Source organism: Equus przewalskii, chromosome 2 (genome assembly GCF_037783145.1).
Source record: "Equus przewalskii isolate Varuska chromosome 2, EquPr2, whole genome shotgun sequence".
Classification (NCBI taxonomy): domain Eukaryota; kingdom Metazoa; phylum Chordata; class Mammalia; order Perissodactyla; family Equidae; genus Equus; species Equus przewalskii.
Window position 1 is genome coordinate 30,992,123 of NC_091832.1, and position 14,673 is coordinate 31,006,795.

The 14,673-nt window shown below is 45.9% G+C and overlaps 1 protein-coding gene across 2 annotated transcripts; it reads left to right on the forward strand.

The window, feature by feature from the left end:
* The first annotated feature begins 1,346 nt into the window (after positions 1 to 1,346).
* FUCA1 (alpha-L-fucosidase 1) lies at positions 1,347 to 14,352 on the forward strand. Of its 2 annotated transcripts, none has more exons than XM_008507352.2 (8): positions 1,347 to 1,827; positions 3,884 to 4,018; positions 5,681 to 5,818; positions 8,019 to 8,124; positions 10,388 to 10,588; positions 11,695 to 11,885; positions 13,263 to 13,362; positions 13,584 to 14,352. In XM_008507352.2, exons 1-8 carry the CDS (start codon positions 1,409 to 1,411, stop codon positions 13,722 to 13,724), a joined length of 1,431 nt encoding a protein of 476 aa, XP_008505574.2. In that variant the 5' UTR covers positions 1,347 to 1,408; the 3' UTR covers positions 13,725 to 14,352. The 2 variants fall into 2 exon arrangements, with proteins under 2 accessions (XP_008505574.2, XP_008505575.2); XM_008507353.2 differs by having other exon boundaries at positions 1,369 to 1,827; positions 10,388 to 10,549.
* The last annotated feature ends 321 nt before the right edge of the window (positions 14,353 to 14,673 follow it).

The window sequence follows — 14,673 nt, forward strand, 5'->3', positions numbered from 1 at the left end:
ACAAGTCCTGCCCAAGGTTACCAAATGGGGTAGTGTCCCGTGCACGAAACATACGCTTCCCAACTTGAGTTTTGTCCACTCTATGGCAACGCCCCTGCAGGTTTACATTTTGATTATGAGGATAAGGACAAATGAATGTCACAGTGTCCTATTTTATCTCCCTCAAGATGAGTTCTGTAACATCAAGGACCATTACTCACTCTGATCACTAGAAGATGTGCAGATGGCCTTTTTGAAGGCATCTGTGCTTACTATTTTGGACAATGTTTCAACATAATCCTGCAGAGGAAGAAACACAGAAAATAGCTGTTCATTCAGCAACAGCCATCAAGTTTCCTTATGACTCCTAGAAGGAGGAAGTGTTTGGTTCTGTCAGCAGACTCTGACCCCACCCCAGGGCAAGAGAGAAGCAGCCTGTTGAGAGGCATAGATTCCGCATCTGGAGACCTGCATTCTGGTCCCACCTCTTACCCAAACTGGCTGCATGATCTTGGGCGACTCCCATCCCCTGTCTGGGTCCCAGTTTCCTCCTCTGTAAGATGGGAAGCATAGGGAAAGGGATGGTGTCAAGGATCCCCAAAGTCCCTTCCAGCTCTGACATGCCGCAGTCCTCTCACTGATGTGTGAGGACTGGCTGTGCCACACGGGGTCATTAGATTTCCCACACCTGGTGGCCTCACCTCCTGTTTGAGCACACAGGGCATGTATGAAGTGTAGAGGAACTGGTGACTCCCCGTCAGACAAGGTTCACACAGGTACTCCTTGGGCCTGGGGCTCTCAATTTTGTCAACTTGCTACTCTACAAATGTTCCTTTGTGGCGCCCTGTGTCTCGGGCTTGTTTTTCCAAAAAGACACTAAGTTCATGGAATCGTCTCAGATTTCTCAAAGCAAGTTCAGTAAATATTAGACAGGCAAAATGGTTACACCTGTTCCTCCTCTTTCAGCGCCCACTTTTCTCCCTCTTCTCTCATAACGCTTCCTCCCATCATCCCTCTACCCCATTATTTGGGCCAGGGCTGTTACATGCCCTTCCATCTGGTAGTCCTGCCTCCAGGCTTGCTCTTCTCTACTACAGTTCAAAAAGTACCCCATGGCTCCCAACGGCAAAATAAGACTACTCTCGCTTCTCTGCACTCAGCGGGCCTTCCACGCCCCCACGATCTAACCTTGCAGGGAAGTCCCTTCTAAAGTTTTCATTCGTCCATCAGCGGAGTGCTGTCTACGCCCCCTTGCGTCGTTCTCCCTTTGAGCGCCAGAGGGCGCTGCAGGAACGGCCCATCGCTTTGGGACCAGAGTCGGCAGCCTGGGTTGACCCGCCCCTTTTTCCTTCCGAGCCAATCATCAGTGAGAGTGGGCGGGGCCGCGCGTCCCGCACCTGCGCGTTAAGAGGGAGGCGCCGAGGCGTAGATGAAGTCTTCCGAGATGAAGGCGCGGGCGGCAGTGGTCAGCGTCCTGCTGCTGCAGTTGCTGCTGCTGCTGCATCCCGCGCTCCTGGCGGCCCGGTCGGCGCTCAGCACTCCGCCGCCCGCCGGGGCTCAGCGCCGCTACACCCCGGACTGGCCGAGTCTGGACTCCCGGCCGCTGCCGGGCTGGTTCGACGAGGCCAAGTTCGGGGTGTTCCTGCACTGGGGCGTGTTCTCGGTGCCGGCCTGGGGCAGCGAGTGGTTCTGGTGGCACTGGAAGGGCGAGGGGCGGCCGCAGTACCAGCGCTTCATGAGCGACAACTACCCGCCCGGCTTCAGCTACGCCGACTTCGGGCCGCAGTTCACGACGCGCTTCTTCCACCCAGACAGCTGGGCGGACCTCTTCCAGGCCGCCGGGGCCAAGTGAGTGTCGCGGCGGGGCGGGCCGAGCGCCCCTTCCCCGGCCCTGGCTGCCCTGGCTGCCCCGAGCAGCGGGAGGGGGCTGGGCAGGTGGGACCCGAGCGCGGGGAGGTGAGGCGACTTGCCCGGATGGCACAGCTGTCCATCTGGCGTGATACCTCCGGGGTTGTGTTTGCCTCCTGCAGGATGCAGAGCTGAGTCTGGCACGCCTGATCATAAGGAGAAGGTGCCTCTGTTGGGGATCAGAAGAACAGAAAGGTTTCGGGGAGGTGGTGGGCCAGAGAGCCCTCAGCGTCCACAAATGTATAGGAAGACGATTGAGCTAGGTCATAGCTAATGTCCCTTCTGGGTCGACCAGACAATCAGGATTCCAGGATTTTAAGCCACTGGTGTGGAGTCTGGTCCTAGTTCAGCTGTGAACTTGAACAAGGCATTTCACCTCCCTGCAGCTTCCTTCTATGGTTATAGAAAGGGATTGTATTGGTTCCTCTCAGCTTTAGTCTCTCTGAGAGGGAACAGGAAGGAAGGGAGTTCCGGTTGCAGTGAATTTGGGTAGAAGTACAGATTCTCATTCATTTGCTCCTCTCAATGCCGTATCCGTAGAAAGTGCTCAGGTTGGAGCTTGTGTGTGAATGGTTCAGAGAACTGATAGTGTCCAGCGCTGGGTTGGGGGGAGAGAGGTGCTGGGTTGAGGGGAGAGAGGCAAGGACCAGGAGGTTGTTGAAGGCTGGGGCCAGTCCCGAAGGAGCAATCCTTGAGGGCAGTATGTTGCCAGGTGTCAAGTCAGGGAATGGTCACCTGCAGCTTCTAAAAGGACCATTTTGGCTGCTGGGAGGGAAGTGGGTTGGAGGAGAGAATGGAGGCAGAGAGGTCTCCCACTCCCGGCTTAGAGCGCTCTTCCACCCTTACCCTGTCTCCTCAGTCGTCTTCCAGCTCTTAAGTTCTCTTGTACTAAAGAGAAATTGGAGAAATTGCAACTGACATTTAGTGTTTCCCATTAAATGTGTGGGAATATAAATCTTGCATAAACAGAGGAGGTGTTCCCTGTCTTCTGGGAGCCTTAGAGATCCATAATTTATAAATGAAAAAAATTAAGATGTGGGAGACATCCTTTGTCCAGACCCCATATTTTATGGGACGAGATGACTGGCCCAGATGGAGGAAGGGAACTAACGTCCTAGACTCCAGATCTCCTGACTCCGAGGTGAAGGTCTCTCCTCCAGACCAGGGTCTGCAAACCGAGGCCAGAGGGATTGCCCCTCAGCCTGTTTTTGTAAGTTCAGTGCAGTGACAATGACTTTTACATTTTAAAAGGGTTGTAAAAGTTTTTTAAAAAGAAGAAGAGGAAAAAGAATATGCCACAGAGAGGAATGTGGCCCACAAAGCCTGGAATACCATCTGGCCCTTAAGGTCTTGGAGCTCCCCATACCGGTCAGTGATTAAATTATCATGTGTAGGCATCATCTATTTTTCTGCCATAAAAGCAAAAGAAGGAAAAAAAATTATAAAAATATTTCTAGTAAAATACAGTGTATGGTATAAAAGGAAAAAAAAAGGCAAATGAAACATTGTGTGATTTGGTTATTTCAACCCTTGCCTTTTCTCCCCAGCTCTTTTGGTCTTTTGTCACCTCTGTAAATGAGAGCAATTCATATGGGCTTGGTAAAACAAAACAAACAGCTTACTTCTCTATCATCTGCTATTTCCCGTAGAGATTGCCTTCTCCTTTAGGGCACAGCGTTTCAAAAAAGCTAATCATTAACACCCAGAAGGGTTGGGGAGCTAAAGTGCACATCTTCTCCCTCAGCTACTTCTTCCTTCCCTCTGGGCCTCCTCCTTGGCTGGGGACTAAGGACTGTGGCTTCCTGACGTTTCCTTCTGTTCCTGGAGCAACACCCAAGGGGCGCTGTGACTGCAGCAACTCCCTGGGAGTCACTCATACAACATCTCCTGCAGTCAAGTGTTCCCAACCATTTTGAACGCCTGAGACATGCTGCATAAGTTCATGCTTGTGGCCCACTGCCCACTTCCTTTGCTCATATGGTTTTGATGTCCACAGGTATGTGGTCCTGACCACAAAGCATCACGAAGGCTACACAAACTGGCCGAGTCCTGTGTCTTGGAACTGGAACTCTGTGGATGTGGGGCCCCATCGTGATTTGGTTGGTGAGCTGGGAGCAGCCATCCGGAAGAGGTGAGTGTCTACAGAGCATCACTCCATCATCGCTTTTGATCTAGCCACCCAGCGCACCATACCTGCTCTGCTCTTGTGTGTTTTCTAAGTTTGCATTTAGTGAGTAACCTGCAGGGCTTCTGGCCTTTGAATCAGCAGTGTTCGATGCTTGGCAGGTTTCATGTGACCAAAGGTGACACCATCAGAGAAGTTCACGGCCCTGTCTGGTTAGGTGAAGGATTCCTAGCGTAGGCCACATGCTCCATTTACACTCTGCGAAGGATTCTTTCTGGAAAGCCTTCCAACCCAGGGCCTTTTCCAGTGTCTGATGGAGGCCAGGGTCTGGGTCTCGCATCTTCGTGTCCTCCTTAGCTGTCAACACAGAGCTTTGCAGGCGTCCAGGGAGGGTTTGGATGAATGGTGGATCCAGAGGGAACTGAAAAGGGCAGTTAAAGCAGCAGAAAGTGAGGGAAGGAGCCACTTGGTTGATACTAATTAATGCTCCCTAATATTTGCCACTTAATAAGAAGTAACTTCCCAAGATCAAAGAACTAGGAAGTGGCAGAGTTGGGATTTGAACCCAGATATTCTGATTTGGGACCCTACAATTCTGCGTATATTTGCTTGTAAGGAGGAAGAGTGGTATTTGTGCCACGCCCAGTCTTAGCTCTCTTGAGACTTGGTAAACTTGCTGTCCTATTTAAGGGGTAGGCCAGCTGCATGTTTGTGTAAATAAAGCTTTATTGGAACACAGCTATGCCCATTCATTTATGCGTTGCCTGTGGCTGCTTTCAAGCTATAATTCAGAGCTGGGATAGAGACCACAAGGCCTGCAAAGCCTAAGATGCTCTCTGGCCCTTTAAGAAAGTGCTTGCTGACTCCTGTCACCTGTTCAATATTCATTTTCCCAGTGCTTTGCTGATAGTCCTGCTGTAAAACTCTGAGATGTTGATTAGATCTGGACTTTGGGGTCCTTGATTTTTATCTTCTTTGTATCTATTTGGTTCCCAAGTCATATGATGAAATACTTCAGTTCTTTCTGTCTTATCTGTGCCCCTGCAGTGTTATCCTTGCTTCTCACTTGGATTATAGAGTGTCTGTGACCCTCACCATGTGAGTTAAGAAACTCAAAACCGGCTTTACTGTGTCTGCAAATAGGTCACGTTAACCATGTTGCATTTTGGAGTATGTTATAAACTCTTAGTATATCTTAGATAAATGAAATAATAAAGCCATATTCATTCATTTCATCTACATGAAAAATATTACTAATGATTACTTCTGAGTGGTAAGATTCTGGATATTTTATTCTTTATACTTTTCTCTATCTTCCAGTATCTCTATCGTATGTATTCTGATGAATGACAGAGAAAATATTTTTTAGAATTAGGACTTGTTATTATTGAGATAATTAACAAATAAAAGATGGTTTAAATGACATTTGGTGTTAAGATATTTATGTATAAAGAGTAGTTGTGTGTATTATCAAAAACGTAGTAAACCCAAGCGTTTTGCTTAAGCGATTGATAAGAGAATTTAAGGAAATTGTTTTGGATTCCACCCCGCTGCGTGCCCTTCCGGGTGAGTTTCACTGAGGTTTAAAAATGCTGCAGCTGATTTTGCTTCAAATACATTATTTTTTCTTTGCTCAATGACAGTTGCTGTCCTGTTTTTCGGTTTAAGGAACATACGCTATGGACTCTATCACTCGCTCTTAGAATGGTTCCATCCCCTCTACCTACTTGATAAGAAAAATGGCTTCAAAACACAGCATTTTGTCAGTGCGAAAACAATGCCAGAGCTATACGACCTTGTTAACAGGTAAAAAACGGAAATGGTTTTGGCCTTAGGACTTTTATCACTGAAATCAGAGCTTCCTATAGGATGCTGTTAAGTTGAGAGGAAGAGGGGTTTTGAAAAAAACCTAGAAGACATCAAAGTAATAAAAGTGGTGGTTGTATTAAGACAAAGTATATTTTTCCCTCCTACTTTTCAAAACTTCCATAATGTAGTCATAGTGCTTTTATAAATTGAAGCAATCAAACAAAACTGAGGCTGGTAGTTAAGTCCAAACTTTAGTTTCCTCCTTGCATGCTGTTTCCTTTGTTAGGACCCTGGAGAGGGACCAGACCGTCCTACACAGGACTCCGCGAAGGATTTAGCATTCGGCAGATTTGCATTTGAATTGTGGCTCTTGTTACTCACAAACCTTAAACAGATCACCCTTCTGAGCCTCAGATTCTCACTCTGTAAAGGGGGGATAGCAGTGCCTTCTATATATGGCTCCGAAGTATCTGTCACCATGCCTGGCAGAGAATAAGGGTGCTGTTATCATAATCACTGTCACTTGGTTTCACTAGTTTTCACCAGGTTTTATTACTAGTTTGCCCTTCTGGCACCTGGGGGCTCCTGAGGATAGAGGATCTTTAAACTTAAGAGGCAGCCATCTCTGCCTGGACTTGCATTTTATTTATTTATTTTTTTGTGTGAGGAGGATTGGTCCTGAGCTAACATCTGTTGCCCATCTTCCTCTTTTTGCTTGAGGAAGATTGTCGCTGAGCTCACATCTGTGCCAGTCTTCCTCCATTTTTTGTGGGATGCTGCCACAACATGGCTTGACGAGCAGTGCTAGATCTGTGCCCGGGATCTGAACCTGCGAACCCTGGGCCACCGAAGCAGAGCACGTGAACTTAACCACCGCGCCGTGAGGGCGGCCCCTGGCCTCACATTTTTTGCCGAAAAAAGCCTCCTTGCCTACAGATGACTTCTCTAAGGAGATAGTACATTTGTAAGAGACCAGCAAGAAGCTTTTGGTCAGTCAGAACTGGATCTGAAATCCAGTTCTTTTTTCTCACTGGCTATGTGGTCTTGAGCAAACTACTTATCTTTTGAGATCTCTGTTTCTTTATCTGCAAAATGGGGATAGCACACAGCATAGAATCATGGTAAGAACTAATGTGGTGATGAGTGTAAAGGGCCTGGTACAGTTTCTATCGTACACGGTAAACACAGACTGTCTGTGTTACCTCTTGCCTCTTAGACAGGCAGTCTTTTTCCTGGAGTCTGCTTGCTGTCCCAGTTACAGAGTACAGCATAAGAGTTGACATCAGGCAGATTTACATCTCGGTACGAGCTCCTCTTAGCTGTCACCTGAAACAAATTGCCCTGCTGAGCATCAGATTCTTGCTCTCTAAATAATAATGGGGAATTGGGGCTGGCCAGGTGGCACAGCGGTTCAATGCGCATGTTCCACTTCGGTGGCCCGGGGTTCACCAGTTCAGATCCCGGGTGTGGACGTGGCACTGCTTGGCAAGCTATGCTGTGGTAGATGTCCCACATATAAAATAGAGGAAGATGGGCACGGATGTTAGCTCAGGGTCAGTCTTCCTCAGCAAAAAAAAAAAAGAGGACGATTGGCAGCAGATGTTAGCTCAGGGCTAATCTTCCTCAAAAAAAAAATTTAATAATAGTAGGGAATAATAATGCTTACCTTACAGGTATACACACACACTCACACCTCATAGGGCTTAGTGTAATAATACATGAAAGGTGCAACTGTGGCTCCAGTGGGTCTATAAATCCTTTATGGTGGAAGCTTTGGGTAGTTATCCAAAAAATGCATTCGGTGGAATAGTTCAAGCTCTTCATACATCTTAAAAGCAGAAACCTTAATCCTGTGGTTCTGGAGCACTACTCTTTTAATTGGAATTAGTTGCTAGAAGGAAACCAAATTGTATATATACTGATCACAGCTACTTTTAGAAAGACATTAAAAAAATATATTAGGAGGAAATATCTCAAAAGGCCGTGTGTGAAGCAGTGGTTATGTTAGCAGAGGTTTGTGTGTGCGTTGTTGTTTTTGTCTCTTTAGTTTCCCACATTCTCTCCACTGTGGTGATTCTATGATACTTTCAAAATGGGAGAAAATTAATTTTTAAATATTTATTGCAAAAATAGTTGTGTAAGACTTTACCGTGGATGGATTCAGATGAGGAACTTTGTTCTATTGCGCGTCTTTCAGGTACAAACCTGACTTGATTTGGTCTGACGGAGACTGGGAAAGTCCTGATACGTACTGGAACGCGACGTATTTCCTGTCTTGGCTCTACAACGATAGCCCAGTCAAGGTGTGTGATGATGTCACTCATCTCTTGTTTAGCTTTATGAGAAGAGAAAGTATAAGCAGCCAAGATCTGGAGTAGTAACAATAAGGACAGCAGCGGCATAATAAACAGTAGCATCAACATGGGGTGGGAGAGACTGGGGGACTCAAAGAATGTTAAAGGTTTCTCCTTTAATTCATTTTTTTCCCGCCTTCCTTGAAGTTTAAGCTTTCTTTTTCTCCTTTAATTCTTGATTTTCGACAACATAGGTTTAAATCTTGTTAAAACTCATATACCAGACATATAAAATTCGAATACCTGTGACCTCACCTACTTTATGTTGACTATGTAATTCCCTCAGGGGATTTCATTTCCCTTATATCCAAATTCTTGAGAGAACTGTGCCTATCTCCTCCTCCCCATCATCAACACGATTACAGTGCATCCTAGCAGCCCATTTTCAGTTTGTCTTTCGGTACACTTACAGAGTAGCTGAAGCCTTAATGTTTACTATCGAAAATTTCAAAAAGTTTACATATTTTGGATTTGTTGTGGATCTAGAAAAATCTAAGTATAAAACAAGTTTGGGGGCCGGCCCTGTGGCCGAGTAGTTGCGTTCATGTGCTCTGCTTTGGCGGCCCAGGGTGTCGCTGGTTCGCATCCTGGGTGCAGACATGGCACTGCTCATCAAGTCACGCTGATGCGGCATCCCACATGCCACAACCAGAGACACTCACACCTAGGATAAACAACTATATACTGGGGGGCTTTGGGGATAAGAAGAAGAAGAAGAAAAAGAAAAGAAGATTGGCAACAGATGTTAGCTCATGTGCCAATCTTTAAGAAAAAAAAAAAACAAGTTTGGACCGCACTATCTTGGTAGAGTCATAAGCCTCTAAGGATCTTGTTGGGTAACTATGACTAAACTCAGAAAACGGGAAGAAAGAAAAAAGGAACAAGATCCTATATGACCAAGAGAGACAAATTCAGACCAGTTTTCGGGGACTTGGCAAATGTGTGGGGACTCCTGGTGGCGCAGCATCATGGTTCCCCCCCGAGGTCCTCACGGTGGGGTGGCTCACACATGGACCCCTGGGTGGGATGCCTCAGACGCTGTTCTGTCCACTCCTGTTCTGAATGCTTTCCCACGTGCTGGGAAGGAGGGTTATCTTGGAGCTGTGCTCACACTGAGAAAGCACTTTGGGAGAGATGGCCCCCGTCCTCACCGTTCCTTCTGTCTGTAACTCCTGCGTGGCTCGCTCCTCCGCTTCCTGCGGTCTTCACTCAGAGGTCGTCTGTTTAGTGCAGCCTTCCCTGCCGCCCTGTCGTGCTGTGTGCCTCTCCCTGCTTTCTCTTTCCCTTAGCACTTCCCTGGGGTAATGTATTTCAGGTATCGTTGACCTTGTTCATTATCCAGCTCTCTCAGTAAGGTGGCAGCTTTACGAGGGCAAGAGTTTGGGTCTGTTCAGTGCTGCATCTCCAACCCAAGAACAGTACTTGGCCCAGTGAGGCACATAATCAGTACTGGCTGAATGTAAACTAAATCTGCCCCCCACCAATTCATATTCCTTCCTGGCAGAAGTAAGAAACACTCTTGGATCAGTGTTCCCCATTATGTTAATCCCTCAGTGATTAACTCTGATATGATATCGTATTATATTTGTCCACATACCTGTTTCCTCAGCTGGTCTCTGCTGGATCTCTGAGGGCAAGAACTGGGTTTTATTCACATTGGATACCCCAGTATGAGCCTCATGGTAGCAGTAAACATTACGTTAAGATATTCCATGTAATGATGTCTCAGAATTCAGCTAAACCTTGAAGGAAGGAAAAGAACATCTGCTTGCTGACGTTCTTTACCTGGGTGATGTAGTGGGCTGAGTTCAGAGACCTGATGCACAGTCCCAGCTTTCCCAAACTCGGCCTAGGGATGTGACCTCCGGCAGGTCGCCTCCTCTCCATCTCCTGTCTAATAGAGCAGGTGGTTTACCGGATGCTCTTTAAGACGGGCTCCCCCAGCTCTCACGTCTAGGCCAGGGTTTCTCAGCCTTGGTAATATTGACTTTGGGGACGCTGACCACTAGGTGGCAGTAGCACCACCCCAGTTGTGACAACCAGGAATGTCTCTTTGCCCAATTCCCCTCCAGGGCACAATGGCTCCCAGGTGAGAACTAATGTTGTAGACTAAGTCTCCTCCTTGCTTCCACATAGACTCTTACCGCACTGCATTACTTAAGGAAGAGAAGTGGTTCTACCCGCGATGACCCAGTACTCTTTCCTCTTTTAGGATGTGGTGGTAGTAAATGATCGATGGGGTCAGAACTGTTCCTGTCACCATGGAGGATACTACAACTGCCAAGATAAATTCAAGCCAAAGAGCTTGCCAGATCACAAGTGGGAGATGTGCACCTCCATCGACAAGTACTCCTGGGGCTATCGTCGCGACATGGTGATGTCTGACATTACAACTGAATTTGAGATCATTTCGGTAAGACACCTGTGAGCTAGTTATTTGCTAACTGCTACCTCAAACTAGCCTTCTAGCTGAGAGTGGCGGAAGTACTCTGGGTGGAAGTGCAGGTCGACACAACCCTTTCAGATGATTGAACCTACTCCTAGAAACCTGTCCCAAGGAAATAATGATAATTACGGAAGAAGGTTTTACATACAGACGTGTTCTTCCCAGGATGATTTTCAGTTGAACATATGGGTGGTTTCAATTTCTTGCAACCAAAAAGGGATAGTTAAGTAGATTTGGGGATTTTCCTTAACCATTAAAATGTTTATGAATGTAATATGGGTTAATGCTTAGAGGGTTGAGTGGAAAAATAAGTTACATATTATCACAACTATACAAAATTAACTACATAGGAAAAGGACCAGAAGGAAGCACCAGAAATTAATGGTGTGGTGTCTTCGGATACTGTAACAAATTCTCCTTTTAAACATTTTCTGTATGAAACCTTCAGTTTTCTGGGCCGCCCTGAAGTCACCTGTTTGGGGTCACAGTAAACACCCCCCCCCCCCCGACTTCAGAAGCCTTGAAGAATATATCTCTTTACGTCGTGTTTTCCCGAAGGGGCAGCATATACATTTATATAGCCCGTCACGTGCAATGTCCCAAAATTCTTCCCATCTCTTCCATCTTCCCAGAGTCTCCACAGCCCCCACTCAGAATCTCTTCTCTCTGATCCCCATCTCCTCTCCGTGTGGCTCCATGTGATCCCTTCACAGCCGAGTGCTTTGTGCTCAGCTTCCCTGCTCGCACTTGATGCTCTGACACATGACCTTTCCCACCGCATATGGCACCATGGGCAGTGCAGTCTCTTAGGAAAGTGCCCAGGATCACTCCCTGGGATTTGAGTTAATGCGTTTCTCCATCTTATAGCGGGATTCTTCTATTTTCTCATTTAAGCCTGTCCTGTTTTTATAATGACAAAAATATATAGTATTTTCAAAAAGGGAAAGGGTGTTCACAAAGCAGGGGAACACCGTGCCCTAGATTCTTCTTCTTCTCCTAATACCTGTGTATCCTAAGCATTATGCCAGGCTTGGCATTCATAGCCAGGATTTCATTGTTTCTGCTCTCTCCAGGAACTGATTCAGACAGTAAGTTTGGGAGGCAACTATCTTCTCAACGTTGGACCAACTAAAGATGGCCTGATTGTCCCCATCTTCCAAGAAAGGCTCCTTGCTGTTGGGAAGTGGCTGAGCATCAACGGGGAGGCTATCTATGCCTCTAAACCATGGAGGGTACAACTGGAAAACAACATGACGTCTGTGTGGTGAGTCTTGTCTTCTGTTGGGTGCAGGAACAGGACTGTGGCCCATCCTGAGCTGGAATCTCCTTGGATCCACAGTGTTACAAGCCGGAGTGGAAGTCGTCTTGAGGAAACCCAAAAGCTATTCTTTTGCTACTAAATTTGTACCCCAGTTTCTGTCTTAGGTTACCAGGATATCTTTGACTAGTGAGGGAGGAGGTAGGCTTAGGGGCAAAAGGAACTTCAAAGCATCAGTCGATTTACTTGACATTGTTACCCTGCCTCCTAGAAACAGTCATAGCCAATACTGGTATAGCACCTACAAGGTGCAAGGCTCCATCCTAAATTCTTTCCACTCATTTAATCCCCTCAACAATCCCACCATGTAGATACTGTTATTATCCCCGTGTTGCGAGTGAGAAAGGGGGCCCAGGGCAGTAATATAACTTGCCCAGGATCACAAAACTGGTAAGTGGAGAAGTTCCAATTCATACTTGGAATTGTGGATCTTGTTATTTGATCTTGGGCCTCAGTTTTTTCAACTGCAAAATGCGGTGATGATACTTAACTTCCCAGAGTGGTTGTGAGGGTTAAATGAGATCCTCTGTGTCAAGTGCCCAGCAGAGTGCCAGGCACATGCTAAGCCTTCAGTAAAAGGTATCTGCTGGTGCCACACCACCGAGTGCAGGTCTGCATCAGGGGAAACACGTTCATCCCTCTGTTTTGGATGAGTTTCTATTTAGCAATTTTCATCTTCTTCTCTAAGCATGGTGAAATCTCAGAACAAGAAATTTGTCTTCATTGCACATCTTGCCCTTGTTATATCCTCTGCTGTTTTCACATGGATTTGGAGTTGAAAAAAGATTTGAATAATAAGGCAAATGGCATCAATGTGAAATAACTAGTATGAGAGTTAAATTTTTTTAAAGAAAACTATAACCCAACAGAGAGGGAAAATGGAAGATATCACCAGAAAGAGTCTTACAGGGCTGCTTCCTTCCTACAGACCTTAACCGGTATCCAGTTATTAGTGCTTCCTAGTAGCAGTGACAGACTCAAGGTCTTAGAATTGGTAGATAATTGAAAGGGAAATGTATAAGGTTATGTGTCGGGATAACAAGCCAGGTATCTTTGACAATGATGTTTCTTTTTCTTCTTCTTTTTCTTTCTTTCTTTTTCTTTTCTTCTTCTTCTTCTTTTTTTTTGCTGAGGAAGATTTGCCCTGATCTGACATCTGTGCCAATCTTCCTCTATTTTGTATGTGGATTGCCACCACAGCACGGCCACCAACAAGTGGTGTAGGTCCACGCCTGAGAACCTGGGCCACTGAAACAGAGCACACCAAACTTAACCACTAGGCCACAGGGACGGCCCCAAACAGTGATGTTTCTTTTTTCCCAGGTATACCTCAAAAGGATCAACTGTTTATGCCATTTTCCTGAACTGGCCAGAAAATGGAGTCTTAAGCCTTAAATCCCCCATAACTACCTCGACTACACAGGTAAGGAGCCTCAGTCAGTCCTTTGAGAGATGTAGCTTTTTCTAAAGGAAGTGGCAGGTCCTCTCTAATTCTTCATTCCTTCCCCACGATTCTCCCATATTTATCCCGTTTAGACTGTCTTCCCTGCCCTGGCCCAGCATGGTTATTTCCCGCCACGTTCAGGCCATATTCCATACTCATTAATGCATTAATGTTTTTCCATTCCCTTTTGCTTTCTGTAGATAGTGATGCTGGGAATCCAAAAAGATCTGAAGTGGTCCACAGATCCAGTTGAAGGTCTCCTCATTCTTCTGCCCCAGTTACCACCCTCTGCTCTCCCAGCTGAGTTTGCTTGGACTGTGAAGCTGACAGGAGTGAAGTGATCATTGGAGTTCAAGAGGAAAGGGACACTGCCTGCTGTTTGCTGCTCTGATTTTCCTCTTTTGGTACCACATTGTAATAAACTACTCTTCTCTACCCAGAGATGGCTCCTCCAAGACATTTTAATCAAAGGAACTGAGTGCATTACACTGATGTCGCAATGGATGAAAGATCTGAGATCCATTGCTAGCATCCCTCTCTCCAGTCAGCAGAAGAAGGGACTAAACAGTTAAGCTCAGAGTTCATCGATTCCTAACATTGGAAATTATCCACAGTAGAAGCTTCTCTCCATTCTCTATGTTTGATAGCCTGCTTGCTTACTCCATGACTTCTGCCAAAAGCCAAGTCACCCCATGGGGGGAGATGAAAAGGATTTCACAAACTCGGTCTCATGCTATTTATTTAGCATCAGTTGTCACCCACACCCCCACAGACAGGAGAACATGGAGGAAAGGAAGAGGCTTGCTGGGCTGCTAATGGTCAGCTCTTCAGAAGTGTCCAAAGCAAACTAGGAGCTCTGAAATTCAGTCTGTTTACGGTGATACGATGAAGAAAATGAACGTGATTCTGCCCTTTTTAAAAAAATATGATCACATAAATAAATTTCTATGTAAATCATTTCTACCAAAACGCATGTTGTAGCTTTCTTTAGTTTCTATCTGGACTGCTTACAGCTTTATGTTTCTGTTGAAAGAAAAGGGGGTGGAGGGCTGCCAAATGCAGAAGAAAAAATGCAGTTCCTTTGGTTCTTCTGCTCCTCTCTTCTAGTACCATTCTTCTGAGCTGACTACCAATTCAGCCTCTTTAGTTGTTAATAGATCAAATCAAATTTTCTATTTCTATTTTTCTTTAACAGATATATTTAGAAATCTTTACTCAACATTTAAGGAATATTTGTTTTTTCTCAAGCATGTATGGAACGTTTACAAATGTAAACATCAAAGCAGCAGT